A 21,029-nucleotide genomic window follows, 5' to 3' on the forward strand; every position below is an offset into this window, starting at 1 on the left:
GAAACCACAGGAGGTGTCACCGCACACCAGTCAGGACGGCCACCACCCAAAAGGCTAGGAACAACAAACACTGGCGGGGATGCAGAGAAAGGGGAGCCCTCCTACACTGCTGGGGGGAATGTGAGCTAGTTCAACCATTGCTGACAGTGACGTGGGGTGTGGGAGTGACTTGATAATACGGGTCATGTAGTAACCACATTGTTTTTCATGTGAAACCTTCATCAGAGTGTATGTATATCAGTGATACCTCAATTCAAAAAAAATAGAGTCATGGCTTCCACTTCAAGTGTCTGGGTGGGGGCCCTTCCTGGCCCTGGCAGGCCCCGGGCAGCTGTCCCACAGGCTGTCTTCAGGCCGGCCTGACCCTCCTGAAGCCCGGGGTCCCCTGTCCCCAGGGCCTCAGCCACACTGAGCCTCACAGTCCGCAGCCCTGCCCTGACGCCCACACGTCCTGGATGCTCCCAAGGCGCCCCACGAGGCAGCTCCTCCTGGTGGGGTTTGCGCCTAGCTGGGTGTGGGGCCCACAGACACGATGTTGAGACCCTGTTCTAAATGCCAGGTGGGCAGCTGATGTGTCAGCCGTGCAAAGGGCAGGTTCTGACTGCCGGGCCCTGGGGTGCTGGGCTCGTGAAGGCGGATGGGCTCCCCAACCCTGGCCATTCAGTGCTTCTGAGAGGAGCACACAGGGACGCTCCAACCCAACAAACAGCGCCCGGGCGCAGCACACGCAAGCTTTGGTAATGCTGGGAAGACGGAAGGCATTTCTGTGAACAGCAAACCCACGCTCGGGAGTCCCGAGAAACCCCCAAGGCTGGGCGCAGGCGGCCTCTCTCCTTCCAGCAGGAGCCTGGCTGGACACCCAGCCAGGAAGCAAGTGCGGGGTCCGCCCGGGGCCAGGGCGCCTCCAGGCCCTGCCCTGGGACCCCGCAGGCCCACAGGTGTGGATGGGCTGTGGGCCGGGGCCCTGCGAGGTCTCTGCTCTGCGGGTGTCTTCTCCTGGTCCTGCTTTTCAGCTCATTCCTGTCACACGGGGTCGGACCGGTCCTGTGACTGCCGCTTCTCTGTGGTGCCCAGTTCTCTCCAACCTGAAGTATGGACTCCACAGAGCGCCATCAGGACGCCCCACCCAGACCCTCGGGGACAGGCAGCATGGGGCCACGGGGGGAGCTCCCGGCAGCGTCCCCGGGGGACGGGCCAGATCCTGCCTCGCTGCCGCAGCGCTGGGGTCCCAGGGCCAGCGGGTCTGAGCCTGGAGGGAGGGGATGCGGGCTTGGGACAGCAGAGCCAGTGCTTCCGGGCCTGAGTGCCCGGAGCAGGGTGAGGCTCAGGAAGCGCCTCATGGCTGCTGTGGGCAACAAAGTCACCTGGCAGCACCAGCCCTCCGGGCCGGCTGCGGGGAAGCGGCGTCCTTGGCCTGGGGAGGAGACAGCGCACAGGTTTCCCGAAGGAGCACTGGGGCGTTTCCGGGGGCGGACGGCAGCCGACGCCAGGGGGGAGGCAGTTGGGGGGCTGGCAGGGATGCAGGACAGCCACCCGCTGGAGGGAGGGCAGGAAGGCCGGCAGCAGCATGCGGCGGCGGGGACCGCGCCATGAGCGCCACGCGTCGGCTGCCAGGCAGGCCAAGGGCGGTGGTGGCTCGGGCAGGACGTTGACGCAGGAGAGGCACCAACGGGCAGGTGAGTCGGACAGCAGCTCGGGCCGCTCTGGGCTCGGGGGACAGAAAGCCCAGGGGGATGGTCCCGGTCCGCTCGGAGATGTGGCTGCTTTTCTGCCTTTTGGACACCCGAATGTTTCCTAGTGAAAAATTTGATCAGATGCTGACCCTTCTCAACCTGAACAGGACAGAACCAGGAGCACCTCCGACGCGGGGCCTTTGGGAGGCGTGGGTTCATTCCCGACAGGCCTGAGGGTGGGACTGGGGCTCCGACGCACGTTCTGCCACTCACAGCACTGTGATCCCGCGCAGAGACCAGCCTGAGACCCCCCTCTCCGGTGAGGGGGGCGGCAGAGACTCATGCGGCGAGAAAGGAAAGATCTCAACACAACGGGGTTCAGTGCAGCACAGGGTGCGGACGTGTGTGGCACCAAGCCCCCTGGCCGGCGCCGGGTCCTTCCTGGATGCACAGGACCCGCCTCAGGTGGGGCCGCATCTCAGACCGTCAGGCGGTGGCAGAGAGCCCGTGTCCCACATCTCAGCTCCGTGGCGATTCGTGCCCACTCACCCAGTCTCCAACTTAATTTGTGGAAAGTGGGGGATGGTGACTCCAGAGAAGCACTCTTCAGACAGTTTAGAAGTTTCAGTGAAGGTGTGATTTACATAGTGAAGCATGTGGTTCTTATGTGTATGAGACTGTTTTTACGGACCGTCCATGGGCTGTGACAAATGTGTATCTGTACCACCCCCATGCCATCGATCTCCCCAGAAAGGCCCCGGAGGAAACCAGGACCCTAATTTCTGCCTCCGGGCACCTCTGTGCTGTGCTCCAGGGCAGCGGGGCCCACAGCATGTGCGCCTCCTGAGCCTCTTTCACTCACCATTCTTCTGTGACGTTGGCCCACGTCCTTCCACGTGTCAGAAACTCCTTTTCCTTTAACGTGAAGGAGCGCGCTGAAGTCTGTTTACCCTCCAGCTCCCGCACTTAGCGGCGCTGTGCCGAACGCTGTCAGTTCTCCTGCACAGACACCTGGACGTGGCGCTGCTGGGTCGCAGGGAAGGCGTCAGAGAAAATGACAGTTTTCCAGAGAGGATGTACTGTTTACAATCCCAAGAACAGTGTACGAGAGTCTGGGATCCACACCCTCACCATTTGGGATCGCCAGACATCAAACTCAACCCTTCTGATGGGCGCTTGGAGGGTTTGACCCGCATTTCTGTGTAAGCGCAGGACCGTCTCAGGGGCTCGCTGGCCCCGTGCTGCTGTTGTGCAGAGGGCTGTGCATGTCAGTCCTCTGTGCTGGTCCCGTCAGGTACACGGATCCCAAGAACTGTGAATATGGTCTCGTGGTTTGCTATTTTCCTAATGGTGTCTTTTACGAGCAAAAGTTTTTAATTTTGGTAAGTCCAACTGATCAGTTTTTAAATGGTTAATGATTCTCTTGTCCTCATTCATGTTCACCTTCCCTGAAGTTGTGAAGATGCTCTCTAGTGTCTTCTAGAAGCTTCGTATTTTATCTGCCTCTGTATTTAACCATCCAGAATTAATTTTTCTGTGGTGAGTTTTTCCCATACGGACATCCAGTTCTTCTGCTCGTTGAGAATATTTTCCTTTTTCCATCAAATGCCTTTGGAGACCTTGCTGAAAACCAGTTATGTTGGAGGCTATTCTGTTTCACTGATCTGTCTTTACGCTATGGCTGCGTTTTTCTGATTTCTGTAGCTTCAGAGAAACTTATCAGGCACTATGAGGCCTCAAATTTTGTTCTTTTCAAGGTGGTTTAGTCCATTCTGGGTCCTTTGATTTCCCATGTGAATTTTCAAATCAGATTATCAATTTCTGCAAAGGAACCGGCTGAGACTTTTTTTGGAATTGCATTAAACCTACACATCAATTTGGGGAGAACTGATGTGCAGTACAAGTTTTCCAATCCACGAATGTGGAATCTCTCTCCATCTATATTATAGGGGTCTTTAATTTCCCTCGGCATTTTGTGGGGGTAGTTTTTAGGGGACATACATATACCTTGTTAATTTACCCAGAAGTATTTCATTTTTGATGCCAACATACATGCTTTTAGCTGCATTTTCCAGTTGTTCACTGCAAGCCTGTAGCCTGAACTTACTAAGTTACTGGTTGATTTCCTGTGAAAGACAATCATGCCACCTACAAATGACGATTCACTTCCACTTTTCAATGCCCGCATCTCTTCTTTTTCTCGTGTTATTGCCCTGTCCTCTGTGACAGCGTCGGACAGAAGCGGCGAGCTCTCCGCTTGCTCACACCTGATCTTAGGGGGGGAGCATTCAGTCTTTATTAAGTGTGCAGTTAGTGACCGCTTCTATTTTGTTGAGATTTTTTAAAAATCATGAATGGGTATTGAATTTTGTCAAATGCCTTTTCTGCATCTCCTGGGTCAGTAGGTCCATTTTTATCCTTTACCCTGTTAGCACAGTAGGTCATACTGATTGATTTCTGAATGTTAAGCCAGACTTGGATTCATGATGTATTATCCTTTCCTATACATTTCTTTATCTGACTTAGTATTTTTTTTCCTTTTTTAAAAACAGGTAAAGTTGACATACGTTATATCAGTTTGATAATATTTTGTCATTGATTTTTGCACATATTTTCATAAGCAATACTGGTCTGTAATCTTACTGTCATGTCATGTTCTCGGGACATTTTGGTAACAGAGGCCAGCCGGTCTCATGGAGTGAGTGGGGAGCTCCTCACAGCACCCAGTATAGGTCTCCTCTTCTGATATCTGAGAGAACTTCTTAAGAGTGGTATTTCCTCCTTAAATCTTTCATAGAGTATGTCAGTAAAGCCATCCGGCTTGGTTTTCCTCTTAGGATATTTTTGAACTATCAATCTAATCTTTCATTATACTTCAGAGATCTGTAGGGTCTGTAGTGTGTCCCTCTTTCAGTCCCAGCATATGGGTAATCTGTATTTAATTATTTTTCAAGTCTTGCTGGATGTTTGCCTATTTTATTTCAAACAACCAATTTTTGGTTTGCTCACTTTTTTTCTGTTGCCTGTCCATTTTCAATTTCATCTCCCACTTTTCATTTTTTCTATTTACTTTGAGTTCACTTTGATATTACTTTAGTAACTTTTAAATGTGGAGACAGTTAATTGCTTAGTTTCTTTTTTTATAATGAGTTTTAAAAAATATTTTATTAAGGTATTATTGATATACTCTTACGAAGGTTTCACATGAAAAAACAATGTGGCTACTAAATTTACCCATATTATCAAGTCACCACACATACCCCAATGCACTCACTGTCCATCAGTGTAGTAAGATGCCACAGATCCACCATGTGCCTTCTCTGTGCTGCCCTGTTCCCCCCGTGACCCCCCACACCATGTGTACTAAACATAATACCCCTCAGTCCCCTTCTCCCTTCTTCCCCACCCGCCCTCTCTGACCCCTTCCCTTTGGTCACCACTAGTCCCTCCTTGGAGTCTCTGAGTCTGCTGCTATTTTGTTCCTTCAGTTTTGCTTCATTGTTATACTCCACAAATGAGGGAAATCATTTGGTACTTGTCTTTCCCCACCTGGCTTATTTCACTGAGCATAATACCCTCCAGCTCCATCCATGTTGTTGCAAATGGTAGGATTTGTTTCTTTCTTATGGCTGAATAATATTCCATTGTGTATATGTACCACCTCTTCTTTATCCATTCATCTACTGATGGACACTTAGGTTGCTTCCATATCTTGGCTAGTGTAAGTAGTGCTGCAATAAACACAGGGGTGCATTGTCTTTTTGAGTCTGAGAAGTTGTATTCTTTGGGTAAATTCCAAGGAGTGGGATTTCTGGGTCAAATGGTATTTCTATTCTGAGTTTTTTGAGGAACCTCCATACTGCTTTCCACAATGGATGAACTAGCTTACATTCCCACCAGCAGTGTAGGAGGGTTCCCCTTTCTCCACAACCTCGCCAGCATTTGTTGTTCCTAGTCTTTCTGATGGTGGCCATCATAACTGGTGTGAGGTGATATCTCATTGTGGTTTTAATTTGCATTTCCCTGATGACTAGCAATGTGGAGCATCTTTTCATGTGTCTGTTGGCCATCTGAATTTCTTCTTTGGAGAACTATCTCTTCATATCCTCTGTCCATTTTTTAATAGGGTTATTTGTTTTTTGGGTGTTGAGGTGTCTGAGTTCTTTATATATTTTGGATGTTAACCCCTTGTCGGATCTGTCATTTACAAATATAATCTCCCATACTGTAGGATACCTTTTTGTTCTACTGATGGTGTCCTTTGCTGTACAGAAGCTTTGCAGTTTGATGTAGTCCCATGTGTTCATTTTTGCTTTTGTTTTCCTTGCTTGAGGAGATGTGTTCAGGGAGAAGTTGCTCATGCTTATAATCAGGAGATTTTTGCCTATGTTGTCTTCTAACTAAGTTTTATGGTTTCATGACTTACATTCAGGTCTTTGATCCATTTTGAGTTTACTTTTGTGTATGGGGTTAGACAGTGATCCAGTGTCATTCTCCTACATGTAGCTGTCCAGTTTTGCCAACACCAGCTGTTGAAGAGGCTGTCATTACCCCATTGTATGTCCATGGCTCCTTTATTGTATATTAATTGACCATATATGTTTGTGTCAATGTCTGGAGTCCCTCTTCTGTTCCACTGGTATGTGGCTCTGTTCTTGTGCCAGTACCAAATTGTTTTGATTACTGTGGCTTTGTAGTAGAGCTTGAAGTTGGGGAGCATAATTCCCCCAGCTTTATTCTTCCATCTCAGGTTTGCTTTGGCTATTCAGGGTCTTTCGTGGTTCCATATGAATTTTAGAATGACTCGCTCTAGTTCACTGAAGAATGCTGTTGGTATTTTGATAGGAATTGCATTGAATCTGTAGATTGCTTTAGGCAGGATGGCCATTTTGACAGTATTAATTCTTCCTAGCCATGAGCACAGGAAGTATTTCCATTTATTGGTGTCTTCTTTGATTTCTCTCATGAGTGTCTTGTAGTTTTCAGGGTATAGGCCTTTCACTTCCTTGGTCAGGTTTATTCCTAGGTATTTTATTCCTTTTGATGTAACTGTGAATGGAGTTGTTTTCCTGATTTCTCTTTCTGCTAGTTCATCGTTAGTGTATAGGAAAGCAACAGATTTCTGTGTATTAATCTTGTATCCCGCAACTTTGCTGAATTCAGATATTAGATCTAGTTTAGTTTTAGAGTGGATTCTTCAGGGTTTTTTATGTACAATATCATGTCATCTGCAGACAGGGACAGTTTAACTCCTTCCTTGCCAATCTGGATGCCTTTTATTTCTTTGTGTTGTCTGATAGCCATGGCGAGGACCTCCAGTACTGTGTTGAATAGAAGGGGACAGTGGGCATCCTTGCATGAGCTTTTAAAGCCATAAAAATTTGCCATAAACTCTGCTTTCACTAAATTCCACATATTTTGACATCATTTCAATTGTCATCAAATTAGATTTTTTGCTAATTTCCTTTGTCATTTTTTTTCTTAATTTCCAAATATTTTGGATTTTCAATATGTCTTAATGGTTTCTAATTTAATTCTGTGTCAGACTTGTTTTGTGGTATAAAATATTGTCTATTTTGCAATTTAAAAGAATGTCTATTCTGCAGCCGAGTGGCACGTTCTGTTGATGTATTTCGTCAAGCTGGTTCCCGGTGCTGCTGAGATGTCCCGTATCCTTACAGATTTCTCCTCTACTTTTATTGACTCCCGAGACAGGACTGTTAAAATCTCCACCTGTAACCGATTTGTTTCTCTCCCTTTATTTCTGTCAGTTTTTGCTTCACGTATTTGGAAACTCTGGCTGGGGGTGTACACATTTAGGACTGTTACGTCCTCCGACAAATGACCTCCTTCCCTGTGTGTAAATACTTGCAATGAGTCTCATTCACTGGGAAGCTCCACTGAAGCTATTGCGTGAAAAATCAGACTTAACAAAAGACATGAGAAAAAAATCAAGTTCTTTTGCTTCGAGCTGGAAAACCAAGATGCTACGTTTCAACACTGGACATATTCAGGGCCTCCCCAGTCAGTATAGACACTGCAGTCTGGGCCCCCCCCCGACCGTGCGCATCAGGCCTCCCAGGACAGGAGTCCCCCCTGGGAAGCCACGACCTTCCACGAGTCTCACGCCCTCTAGGCAGATGGCAGAGGAAGCGCGAATGCAGTTCCCTGTGTTGAGCTCCTTACGTTTAGAGGGTCCCCTACGGCAACCTGTCGAGGGCCCCATGCCTCCCCATCCCCAAGAGTGAACAGCACTGTGAGAGCGTGGCACTGAGCAGACACAGTGAGGAAAATGCCGCGTGTCCACACATGTGCACACGTGGCTCAAACTAAAGAAAGAAAAGCACACCCTTAATTCCCTTTACGCTTCCTCCGTTTCTGCACCATGCCTGCGTGCCCAGCAGGGAGCCTTGAGTGCAGCCCAGCCACCACGGCCTGGGCCAGTGGCCTTGCAGCCTGAGGGGACACGGGCCCACACCGATGAGGGAAGAGGGCGAGGGACTGGCAGGCCTCCCTTCTGTGGGCGCAGGGTGCACTTTCAGAGTCCCATCAGCTCAAAGCAAATGAGAGCAACACCCCAGAACAGCATGTACATGTGGTTCTACTGCCCTTTAGAACATGAGAACAGGCATTTGGACTTCATCCTGGGGCAGCTGGGGCAGAGGCCCGAGATGCACACACGCCCGCCACCCTCCGGATTTGCTGCCTATGGCAGAGCTGACCCTGGGCACCCATGCCGGCCCCTCAGCCACCCCCCAAGTGCAGCTGCGGGACCTACATACTCGAGGACGGCGTGTGTGGCCGCGTGCGGGTGGTAGCGGTAGAGGAGGAGGCTCTGGTCCACTCGTATGACCCCGCCGCCCTTCCTGAGGTGGTTGTAGAAGAAGAGCAGGTCCTCGGGCACACCCTGCAGGCGAGAGCGGGCACGGGTGTTGCTGGTCCATGTCTGCTCACCACAGAACATGTCCCCGCATCAAATTCTTCTGGTGAGCAGACAGGACCCCCCTGAACCGGCTCCCAGCTTGGTCCCTGAGGTCACGGTGAGTTTGCCTGCCCAGCGGCCCCAGCACATGGACACGGGACCCCATGAAGTACCTTCAAGATAGAAGGGGCTGCAGGAGCAGAGCTCCTGGGCTGCCCTCTGACCTGAGAAAGACCTGCTCCCTGGGCCAGGGGCTCTGCCTGAAGGGTCCTGCGGGCTTTCCATCTCGTGACACCAGCCCCCGGCCTGGAGGGAAGGGGCACCCTGCCCTCTCTCCAAGGCCTGGGCCTCAGGGCCTGTGGTCGGTCGGTGCCCCTTTACTTTCTTAAATTCAGGAATGAAAATCAGGAGAGCAGAGGCCTCACCACCCCAGCTCTCAGCAGCAGGCAGCTGGACACTCAGCGGACAGAGCCCGGCGCCAGCCCGTGCCCAGCTGTCGAAGCCACTGGGACACACATTCCTGCAGGCTGGGTGCTCACAGTCCACGCCCACTGCTGGCTGGCTCAGCCCTTCCTGCTCCCTGGCAGCTCTCGAACCTCGGGCAGGTCCCACCAAGGCAGGTGTGGCACAGCTCTGCCACTTGCTCCCTGAGGAGCCCATGGCCTCGGCTGCTGCCTCGCTTGTCCATCTCCCCAGCACAAGCCTCAGATGTCCTCAGAGCCTGGTGGCCGGTCACCCTTGGATGAAGGGGGACCCTGCCTGCTGCCGCCTCCTGGCTCAGCCTGGACTCTGCAAGGGCTGTGGCCACCCGCCCTGAGGGTCTGTTGTCTCAAGTTGGCACTGAAATGCCATGGTCAGCACCGAAGGCTGCCACCGCCATCCAGGAGTCCTGGCCCCCGGCGGCATGATGGAGTGCGTCCGCACAGCCCTCCGGTCCCCACACCTTGCTAATGACGGGACAGCCAGGCACACCCTGTCACCCGGGCACGGTGAGGGTGGCACACAGCCCTGACTGCGTCTGTGCTGGAACTGACGGTGTGTGTTTGTTTATGGGAAAACGGTACAGTGGAAGTCAAGTTCCCACACTGTGTTTATGGCTCCGCTAAGCGTTTGCAGTGAGGACGGAAGGATGCAAAGCGCAGAGCAGCTGTGTTGTGATGGGGTCACAGGCGGGCTGTGTATTTTTCTTTTTTCTAATTTTCTGCACTTTAAAAGTTTCCTTTAAAGAGCACATGTAATCGTGCACTGTACAGTTTAAGAAAGACAAATAAAGGTGTTTCTCTCCTCACAGCCTGGAAGAACTCACCCTCAAGGCTTCCTTACTTCTGGGAAAAATAACTCAGAGTGAGGAGGCGCCAGAGGGCACCATGCTCTGCGTGAGGTAGCGCTCTGTCCCACGTGTCCCACCCGCTCCTTCCCACCCCCCACCTGGCTGGCCTGGCAGGTGCCTGTTCACAGGAGCCCAGGCTCCCTGACCTGCTGGAAATGCAGAGGCCGAGATGGGAGGTCAGGGTGGCTGGGTGCACGGAGCACTGGGCCCGGCGTGCTGAGTGCCCATGTGCACCGCGGGGTCCTGGTGGCTAGGGGCGCCTTGTGCCTCAGAGCCTGTGGGAAGGGATTTGGGTCCTGCAGGACAAAGGGAAGCGGATGGAGGACGCCCCCTCCTCCGGGCCCACCCCAAACCCTCTGGGGAAACTGCCTCACCGCGGGCCCAGGGGGCCGTCGTGTGTTGGGCATCGTGCTACCCACCGGGGACCAGGACCACACAGCTGCAGACAGACCACATAGACCACGAATGGGGCAGAGCTCCTCCACCACCCAGACGGGGGACCGCAGAGATGACCCCCCAGGCGGAATTCTCGAGTAAGAAATCCAATACCCATATGCAGGACTGGGCCCCAAGCCGGTGGGCTGGCCGGGCTCAGGGCTTCCGCCGGGGACGGGCCTGCCTGACGTCCCCATTCCAACTGCAGCGGCGGTGCCTCCCGTGGCCTTGCCGAAGCACGCTGTGCACTACGATGGTGTGCACGTCACACCTCAGGAAACCCCTCAAGGAAGAGGTCAAGAGGGCTCATATGAGAAAATAAAGGCTAAGTTACGAGGCCCTCAAGGGAGAGCAGATTTGAGTAAAAATTTAATGAGGGACATTGAAGAAATGTAGGAAAATAAATCAGAAAATGAAAATTACACAATGAAGTAAGTTTGTCAGAGAGACAGTTGCTGAGACCCAGCGACTGAGAACAGCCTGGCCCCAAGCCAGGGGGCTGACCGGGCCCCACAGCCCAACGGTCCCCCAGACCGACTGCGCAAGCCCCAGGGAAGCTGCGGCCTCTCGGCACAGCAGGCTTTCAGGCACATGCCGGCCATTCCCGACCCACAGATGCTGTCTTACTGCTTTTCTTCTTGTTTCATGGCCTGAACGGCACCTCCTGGGGTGTCTGGCACCCTCGGCCGTGATCAGGCGCACCTCCCAGGCTGACCGCTCCCTCCCACCCTGCTCCGCACTGTCACTTTCCCAGATCCCGCTCACCCCAGCTGCCACCCTCACCTGCGCATCCAGCGCCTGCTGCTTCAGCCCTTCTCACAGGACCAGAGCCACAGTCCTTTGGCCCTGCTGGACCTCAGCACCTCTCGGAGGCCCAGCAAGAGTCGCTGAGGTCAGGCCCAAGCCCAGGACAGGCTCAGGCATCTGTGTTCCCCTGGGGGTGCCCCCTGGAAGAACCCTTCAGCTCAACCTGCTTCTCTGGGAGCGTCTCACAGAACCTCGAAAACACGCGTCCTTGCAGTCCTGGCGGTGGGCTCCCTGTCTCCTCACACGGCCAATCCCTCGTTCTCCAGCCACGGTGCCATCACACCATGGCCCCTGCTCCCTGGTCTCGGCTCCCCGATCCTTGGTTCCCAGTCTCTGGTTTCTTGCCCCTGGTCTTTGATCCCTGATCCCCGGTACAGAGGCAGAGATGGGGTTTCTTTTCTCCGGGAGCCTCTTTTCCAGGCAGAATTGACAGGAGCCAGGGGAGCTGGTGTGCGCCCACATTCTGAGTCTGCTCATGGCTGTGATTTGAGGACATATCTGTTTCCCATGGAGTGTCACCTGGGTAACCACTCTGCACCATTTTCTGCAGAAGAATGTAAACAGCAGCGCCTGGCGGTGTGTCACCCAGGGAGACACTGGGCTTCCCTCCGCCCACCCTTTTCTTCTAGTTTCAGGGAGAATCTGCCGGTGGGGAGGCCACCCTGCCTGGAAAATAAGGCTCTGTCATCTCTCCCACTTTGGTGCCTGCTTCCCAGCACAGCCAAACTCCCTGAGACTGGGGGTCCTCAGGTGGGGTGGCTATGACCCCAGCAGGCCTGCCAGGACAGGAGGAGGAGAACGGGGAGCTTGGCACTAAAGTCCTGCCCAGGCCAGTCCTGGGGACACGACGAGTCACTGCCCCCAGCTTCCGGCCTGGAATTCCAGACCCCAGAACCCCAGGGTCCAGACGCTCTGCCAGCTTCTGTGCATCCAGGTTCCCTCCTGCCTCCAGCCCAGCAGTGGGAGACTGTGGGGCCCCACATCTAGGCAGGTGCTGGGGACCGGCCGGGCTGAGCCCCTGCAGGTGTGCCCCACGGGAAGGTAAGCTGCCAGGAAGGGCCGGATTCAGTGGGCACGGACGCCAGGGCGCCCCGCACAAAGGACACGCTGTTCCCTCCTGCTGCACCCGGAGGCCACACAGCCACCACCACCCGCATCCTGCCCTTCCCTGCAAACAGCTTTAAGCCAGGATGAGGCAGCCCGGGGCCTGGGCCCTGGCAGGCAGGAGTCAGGGCCTGACGCCCGGTGCTGGCAGCTTTCACACAGAAATCCCCTGCTTCTGGCAGAACAAACGCAGTGCCACAGGGCCCAAGCAGCAGTGCCGGACGCCCTTCATGGGAGGTGATTTCCTAACCCTTGGGTGCCAGGAGGCTGGTAGGAGACCAGGGCCTGGTGCCCACAGGCAGAAGGGCTGGGGTGTGGCAGGCCCACACACCACGGGCAACGACAGTACTCCCCCCCGCCCCACCCCAGAGGCGGAACCTGCAGGGGCCCCACACTTACCCGCCCGCCCTCGTCAAACGGGCCCACGTGGGAGAACCACGCTCGAGAGCAGAACCAGGTAGGCATGATCACAGTTGGGCCGTTGGAGGTGAAAACCTAGAGGCAATTAGTGTTGACAGAATTAACAGAGAACAGCTGGTCACAAAGAACCTGTAATTTATTTCCCACAAATGTCATGCAGAGAGTGACAAATGAATTTGTCCTTCTTTGTAGGTACAAAGGTTCAAGGGACACCAAGCCAGATCTATGGTGTCCAGCCCCCGACAGATGGACTGGGGCAGGTCAGAGGCCAAATACAGCCATGCGCAGGCCACCATTCCCAGGTTAGCGCTCAGCGCCCGTGTTAACGAGGAACACACCTTCCCGCCACCACCCCACTCACGACTGATGTTAAAGCTTCATGTGAAAATGAAAATAAACATGCTGTTCTTAACTGTGACAAAAAAACAAAAATGGCATAAAGCATATAGATAACAACTAGATATCTTAGATGAAATGGAACAAATTCCTAGAAAAACACAAACCATCAAAACTGACTTAGAAAACAGAAGATATGAACAGATGTATAACCAGGGAGAGACTCAATGAGAAGCAGAGAAGCTTCCCACGAAGGAAATCCCAGGACCAGATAGCTTCACTGGAAAATCCTACCAAATGTTTACAAATTAATGCCACTCCTTCACAAACTCTCCCAAAAAGAGAGGCCGGAACATCTCCTCTCTCTCCGAGGCCAGTGGCGCCCTGCCATCAAAGTTGGTTTCAAAAATACACAAGGAAACCTCACACCCAATGACTCTTATGGAGACAGTTGCAAAAATCTTCAACAAATATTAGTGAGCTGAGTCCATTATCATAGAAAAAGGATCCGCACTGTGACCAGGTGGTATTTGCAGCAGGACTGTAAGAAGGGTTCAACATACGAAACTCAATCCATGTAATATGTCATGTTAAGAGAACAATGGATGAAAACGACACCATTATCTCCACAGAGGCAGAAGAAGCATTTGCCGAAATCCAATACCTTTTCATGACAAAACTAGTCAATGTAGGAGTACAAGGTAACTTTCTTAACTTGATAAAGGGTATTTACCAAAAACCCCACAGCTAATGTGCTTAAAATGGTGAAACTCTGAAAGCTTTTTCCCTAACATCAGGAATAAGACAAGAATATATACTCTCACCACTTAATTCAATATTATGCTGGAAGTTCTGGCCAGAACAATAGGAAGAAAAGCTTAAAATGTGTTTTATTTCTAGTTTGGAAAAGCAGAAGTAAAACTTTCTCAACCTGCAGGTGATACTGCCCTATAAGCAGCAGTCTGAGGGCCACACACACACCACGGTGCTAACACGCTCAGCAATGCTTCAGGGCACAGGATCCATACACAACACACAGCTGCACTTCTAGACACAGCAAAGAACAATCCAAAATTGAACTTAAGAGAATTCATTTATAACAGCATCATAAAATACTCAAACTAATTTAATAAAAGAGTGCCTGACTTAGGCACTGGAAGTTATAAAACACCCTAGAAAGAAATCAGAGCCTTAAATCAATGGAAGGGGCATCCCATTTTCATGGAAAGAGTGAATATTAAGATGGTAATACTCCCCAACTGATGTACGAATTCAGCCTAATTCCTGTCAAAATTCCAGCTGCCTTTTTTTTTTAATTTCAGAAAATGATAAACTTACCCTAAAGTCATATGGAAATGCACTGCACCCAGAAGAGCCAGAATGACCTAGAAAAACAACAAAGTTGGAGGACTCACACTTCCCGACTCCAAAACCACAAAGCCGGAGTGATCAGGACCATGGGCCTGGCGTCGGGGCAGACACAGAGGTCGGCAGGGCCGGCTGGCGCGTCTGAAACAAGCCCGCCTGCTGTGATCGGCTGCCTTTTAACAAGGACGCCGAGACAGCGTTGGGGAGAGGTGCTTTTCAACTCTTGGTGCTGCGGCTAATGGTCCACAAGCAAAAGTGAAGGATTGAAGTTGGACCCTTACCTCACACCATATACAAAAATTAATGCAAAGGGGATCAAGGATCTAAATATAAGAGCTCAAACTATAAAACTCTTAGAAGGAAACACAGGTGTGAATCTTCTTGATCTTAGATCAGGCAGCAGTTTCTTATGCATGACAACAAAAGCATGAGCAACCAAAAAAATTAAAAAATAGGTAATTGAACTTAATAAAAATTGAAAAGTTTGTGCTTCAAAAGATGCTATCAAGAAAGTGCACAGATAACACACAGAATGGAAGAAAATATTTACAAAGTACATACGTAGCAAGGATCTAGTATCCAGATCATATAAAGAATTATTATAACTCAAGAACAAAAAGACAAGCCAATTTTTGAGAACCAGTAGAGGACTGGAATAGACATTTCTCGGGAGAAGAAATACAAAGGGCAGCATGAAAAGACCCTCAATATTGCTAGAGATCAGGAAAACGCAAATTAAATCCACAATAAGGTATGCCAGACCCACGAGGTCGGCTACAATAAGGGAGGCCTAAGAAAGGGTCGGTGATGATGTGGAGAAATGGGACCTCACACCGGCCGGTGGGGATGTAAGAGGGCGCGGCAGCCATGGAAACAGCGTGGTGTTGGACCCAGAGGTTACACAGAGCAGCTCCACTCCCAGGCGTGTTCCCCAAGAGCTGAAAACGTCTGTCCATATAGAAGCCTGTGCGGACGTTCCAGTGGCATTATTCAGAGCAGCCAAAAAGTTGGAACCCCCCAAAAGCCCACCAGCACGTGCTGGAAAGCCACCAGCTACAAAAAGGTATCAACTGCTGACACCGGAACACAGATGAACCTGAGAACATGATGCTCAGCCAGAGAGGCTGGTTACAGAGGCCACACATCACGCGAGTCCATTCCTGTGACATGTCCAGAGCCAGACTATGAACCGGTGGGCACCAGGCACTGGGGGAGCCCTTGCTAGTGGGGACAGGTCTCCTTTGGGGGCTTGGGATCTTGTGGACTTCGATAGTGGTGACGGCTGCCCAACTTGGCAAGCATGCCAGAAACACTGACTTGTCCATTTTAAAGGGTGAATTCTATGCATCTGAATTATATCTGATAATAGTGTTCATTAAAAACACTATGTATACAAGTGCCAAAATCAGAGTTTGAAACAGGAGCTAAAACTGGAGATTACTGTAGCATGCAAATTATGTCAACTTTAGAAATAAAACTCAGTTTTCCAGAGGTGGAGCCAAGATGGCAGGGTGAGTGGAGCAGCAGAAATCTCCTCCCAAAACCACATATATTTTTGAAAATACAACAAATACAACTCTTCCTAAAAGAGAGACCAGAGGACACAGGACAACATCCAGACCACATCCACACCTGCGAGAACCCAGCGCCTCACGAAGAGGGTAAGATACAAGCCCCGGCCCGGCGGGACTCGAGCGCCCCTCACCCCAGCTCCTGGTGGGAGGAGAGGAGTCAGCAGGGAGGGAGAGGGAGCCCAGGACTGCTGAACACCCAGCTCCAGCCATCTGCACCAGAGCACAGACACAGTGCATGCGTGGGTGCTGGATACTAGGGAATCAAGGCAGTAAGACCTGTGAACGGGTCCCGCAGCTGATGCCCCAGGGACAAAGAAGAGCGAGTGCTTTTTGAAAGTCTTAAAGGGAGAAGGACCCCACAGCTGGATGGAAGCGTCCCAGGACACTTAGCCCAGCAGCTGAGAATCCCGGGGAACGTTGGGCACCCTAAACCCCTGGATAGCAGGGCAGCTTGGAGGCCCCTCATGGAGATAAACAGCCTCCCGGCCATTTCCCCTCCGACGCGGCTCCGCCATATCGGAGCTGCAGCCCGAGGCAGGCCACGCGCACAGCAAACACGGAGCTAAACACCACAGCAGCCAGGCAAGAATCAGAATCCCTGTCTGCGGGCAGCTGCCCAGCACAAGCCACTAGAGGTCGCTGTTCTCCCAGGAGAGGAAGGCCACAAACCAGCAAGAAGAATGTTCTCCCAGCTGTCACTTGCGCCAGCTCCACAAACTATCTCTATCACCATGAAAAGGTAGAATTTGAGACAGACCAAAATCACAGAGACAACACCTGAGAAGGAGCTTGGAGAGAAGACCAGTCTTCCTGAAAAAGAATTCAAAATAAAGCTCATAACCATGCTGATGGAGCTGCAGAGAAATACGCAAGAGCTAAGGGATGAAGTCCGGAGGGAGATCACAGATGCCAGGAGGGAGATCACAGAAATGAAACAAACTCCGGAAGGATTTATAAGCAGAATGGATAAGATGCAGGAGGCCATTGATGGAATAGAAACCAGAGAACAGGAACGCATAGAAGCTGACGCAAAGAGAGATAAAAGGATCTCCAGGAATGAAACAATATTAAGAGAACTGTGTGACCAATCTAAAAGGAACAATATCCACATTATAGGGGTACCAGAGAAAGAAGTGAGAGAAAAAGGGAAAGTATCATTGAAGAAATAATTGCTGAAAACTTCCCCAAACTGGGGGAGGAAATAATCAAACAGACCATGGAATTATAAAGAACCCCCAACAGAAAGTATGCAAGGAGGACAACACCAAGACACATAATAATTAAAATGGCAAGGATCAAGGACAAGGAAAGAGATTTAAAGGCAGCTAGAGAGAAAAAGGTCACCAACAAAGGAAAACCCATCAGGCTAACATCAGACTTCTAGACAGAAACCCTACAGGCCAGAAGAGAGTGGCATCATATACTTAATGCAATGAAACAGAAGGGCCTTGAACCAAGAATACGGTATCCAGCACAATAATCATTTAAATATGAAGGAGGGATTAAACAATTCCCAGACAAACCACCTCTACAGGGTATTCTAGAGGGACTATTCTAGACGGGTGCACTCCTAAGGCTAAACAGATGTCACCAGAGAAAATAAACTCACAGCAAAGAAAGCAGACCAACCAAATACTAACTAAAGGCAAAAAATAAAATCAGCTACCCACAAAAGCAGTTAAAGGGAACACAAAAGAGCACAGAATAAAACAACCAACATATAAAGAATGGAGGAGGAGGAATAAGAAGGGAGAGGAATAAAGAAGCACCAGATAGTGTTTATAACAGCTCAATAAGCGAGTTAAGTTAGACAGTAAGATACTAAAGCAGGTAACCTTGAACCTTTGGTAACCACGAATCTAAAGCCTGCAATGGCAATAAGTACATATCTTTCAATAGTCACCCTAAATGTAAATGGACTAAATGCACCAATCAAAAGACACAGAGTAATAGAATGGATAAAAAAGCAAGACCCATCTATATGCTGCTTACAAGAAACTCACCTCAAACCCAAAGACATGCACAGACTAAAAGTCAAGGGATGGAAAAAGATATTTCATGCAAACAACAGTGAGAAGAAAGCAGGTGTAGCAGTGCTAGTATCAGACAAAATAGGCTTCAAAACAAAGGAAGTAACAAGAGATAAAGAAGGACATTACATAATGATAAAGGGCTCAGTCCAACAAGAGGATATAACCATTCTAAATATATATGCACGCAACACAGGAGCACCAGCATATGTGAAACACATACTAATAGAACTAAAGGAGGAAACAGAATGCAAGGCATTCATTTTTGGAGACTTCAACACATCACTCACTCCAAAGGACAGATCCACCGGGCAGAAAATAAGTAAGGACACAGAGGCACTGAACAACACCCTAGAACAGACGGACCTAATAGACATCTACAGAACTCTACATCCAAAAGCAACAGGATACACATTCTTCTCAAGTGCACATGGAACATTCTCCAGAATAGACCACATACTAGCTCACAAAAAGAGTCTCAGCAAAATCCAAAAGACTGAAATTCTACCAACCAACCTTTCAGACCACAAAGGTATAAAACTGGAAATAAATTGTACGAAGAAAACAAAAAGGCTCACCAACACATGGAGGCTTAACAACATGCTCCTAAATAATCAATAGATCAATGAACAAATTAAAATGGAGATCCAGCAATATATGGAAACAACACTAAGCCCCAACTTCTGTGGGTCGCAGCGAAAGCAGTCTTAAGAGGAAAGTATATAGCAATCTAGGCACACTTAAGGAAGAACAATCCCAAATGAATAGTCTAACATCACAATTATCGAAACTGGAAAAAGAAGAACAAATGAGGCCTAAGGCCGCAGACAGAGGGACATAATAAAGATAAGAGAAGAAATAAACAAAATTGAGAAGAATAAAACAATAGAAAAAAATCAATGAAACCAAGACCTGGTTCTTTGAGAAAATAAACAAAACAGATAAGCCTCTAGCCAAACTTATTAAGAGAAAAAGAGAATCAACACACATCAAATAGAATCAGAAACGATAATGGAAAAATCATGACAGACTCCACAGAAATACAAAGCATTATTAAAGACTACTATGAAAACCTATATGCTAACAAGCTGGAACACCCAGAAGAAATGGACAACTTCCTAGAAAAATACAACCTTCCAAGACTGACCAAGGAAGAAACACAAAAGCTAAACAAACCAATTATGAGCAAAGAAATTGAAGCGGTATTCAAAAAACTACCCAAGAACAAAACCCCCAGGCCAGACGGATTTACCTCAGAATTTTATCAGACATACAGAGAAGACATTATACCCATTCTCCTTAAATTTTTCCAAAAAATAGAAGAGGAGGGAATACTCCCAAACTCATTCTATGAAGCCAATATCACCCTAGTACCAAAACCAGGCAAAGACCCCACCAAAAAAGAAAACTACAGACCAATATCCCTGATGAATGTAGATGTAAAAATACTCAATGAAATATTAGCAAACTGAATTCAAAAATATATCAAAAGGATCATATACCACGACCAAGTGGGATTCATCCCAGGGATGCAAGGATGGTACAACATTCGAAAATCCATCGACATCATCCACCACATTAACAAAAAGGACAAAAACCACATGATCATCTCCATAGATGCTGAAAAAGCATTCGACAAAATTCAACATCCATTCATGATAAAAACTCTCAGCAAAATGGGTATAGAGGGCAAGTACCTCAACATAATAAAGGCCATATATGACAAACCCACAGCCAACATCATACTGAACAGCGAGAAGCTGAAAGTTTTTCCTCTGAGATTGGGAACAAGACAGGGATGCCCACTCTCCCCACTGTTATTTAGCATAGGACTGGAGGTCCCAGCCACGGCAATCAGACAAAACAAAGAAATACAAGGAATCCAGATTGGTAAAGAAGAAGTTAAACTGTCACTATTTGCAGATGACATGATATTGTACATAAAAAACCCTAAAGACTCCACTCCAAAACTACTAGAACTGATATCGGAATACAGCAAAGTTGCAGGATACAAAATTAACACACAGAAATCTGTGGTTTTCCTATACACTAACAATGAACCAATAGAAAAAGAAATCAGGAAAACAATTCCACTCACAATTGCATCAAAAAGAATAAAATACCTAGGAATAATCCTAACCAAAGAAGTGAAAGACCTAAACCCTGAAAACTACAAGACACTCAAGAGAAATTAAAGAGGACACTAACAAATGGAAACTCATCCCATGCTCCTGGCTAGGAAGAATTAATATAGGCAAAATGGCCATCCTGCCCAAAACAATATACAGATTTGATGCAACCCCTATCAAATTACCAGCAACATTCTTCAACGAACTGGAACAAATAGTTCAAAAATTCATATGGAAACACCGATGACCCCGAATAGCCAAAGCAATCCTGAGAAGGAAGAATAAAGTGGGGGGGATCTTGCTCCCCAACTTCAAGCTCTACTACAAAGCCAATCAAGTAATCAAGTGCAAAGTAATCTACTACAAAGTAATCAAGACAGTTTGGTACTGGCACAAGAACAGAGCCACAGACCAGTGGAACAGAAGAGAGACTCCAAACATTAACCCAAACATACATGGTCAATTAATATTTGATAAAGGAGCCATGGACATACAATGGGGAAATGACAGTCTCTTCAACAGATGGTGCTGGCAAAACTGGACAGCAACATGTAAGAGAATGAAGCTGGATCATTGTCTAAGCCCATACACAAAAGTAAATTCAAAATGGATCAAAGACCTAAATGTAAGTCATGAAACCATAAAACTCTTAGAAAAAAACATAGGCAAAAATCTCTTAGACATAAACATGAGTGACTTCTTCATGAACATATCTCCCCGGGCAAGGGAAACAAAAGCAAAAATGAACAAGTAGGACTATATCAAGCTAAAAAGCTTCTGTACAGCAAAAGACACCATCAATAGAACAAAAAGGTACCCTACAGTATGGGAGAATATATTTGTAAATGACAGATCCGATAAAGGGTTGACACCCAAAATATATAGAGTTCACGCACCTCAA

At 49.0% G+C, this 21,029-nt stretch overlaps 1 protein-coding gene across 22 annotated transcripts in view; it reads right to left on the reverse strand.

The window, feature by feature from the left end:
* B3GNTL1 (UDP-GlcNAc:betaGal beta-1,3-N-acetylglucosaminyltransferase like 1) overlaps positions 1-21,029 on the reverse strand; it is a 68,726-nt gene that overhangs the window by 9,518 nt on the left and 38,179 nt on the right. For 8 of the 22 annotated variants that reach the window (XR_012130993.1, XR_012130990.1, XR_012130991.1 and 5 more), the window contains exons 7-8: positions 12,671-12,766; positions 8,452-8,580 (exon numbers count right to left, since the gene is read on the reverse strand). Coding sequence is in view for 18 of the 22 variants with exons in the window: in XM_073236197.1 (XP_073092298.1) it covers positions 8,452-8,580; positions 12,671-12,766 (225 nt within the window). In the remaining 4 variants the exon portion in view is untranslated. Of the gene's footprint in view, positions 1-247; positions 1,795-8,451; positions 8,581-12,670; positions 12,767-21,029 lie in introns of those variants that run through there. The other 14 variants (XR_012130992.1, XM_073236184.1, XM_073236180.1 and 11 more) reach the window with 5 other exon arrangements.

The sequence above is a fragment of the Manis javanica genome, chromosome 4, assembly GCF_040802235.1.
Source record: "Manis javanica isolate MJ-LG chromosome 4, MJ_LKY, whole genome shotgun sequence".
Classification (NCBI taxonomy): Eukaryota; Metazoa; Chordata; class Mammalia; order Pholidota; family Manidae; genus Manis; species Manis javanica.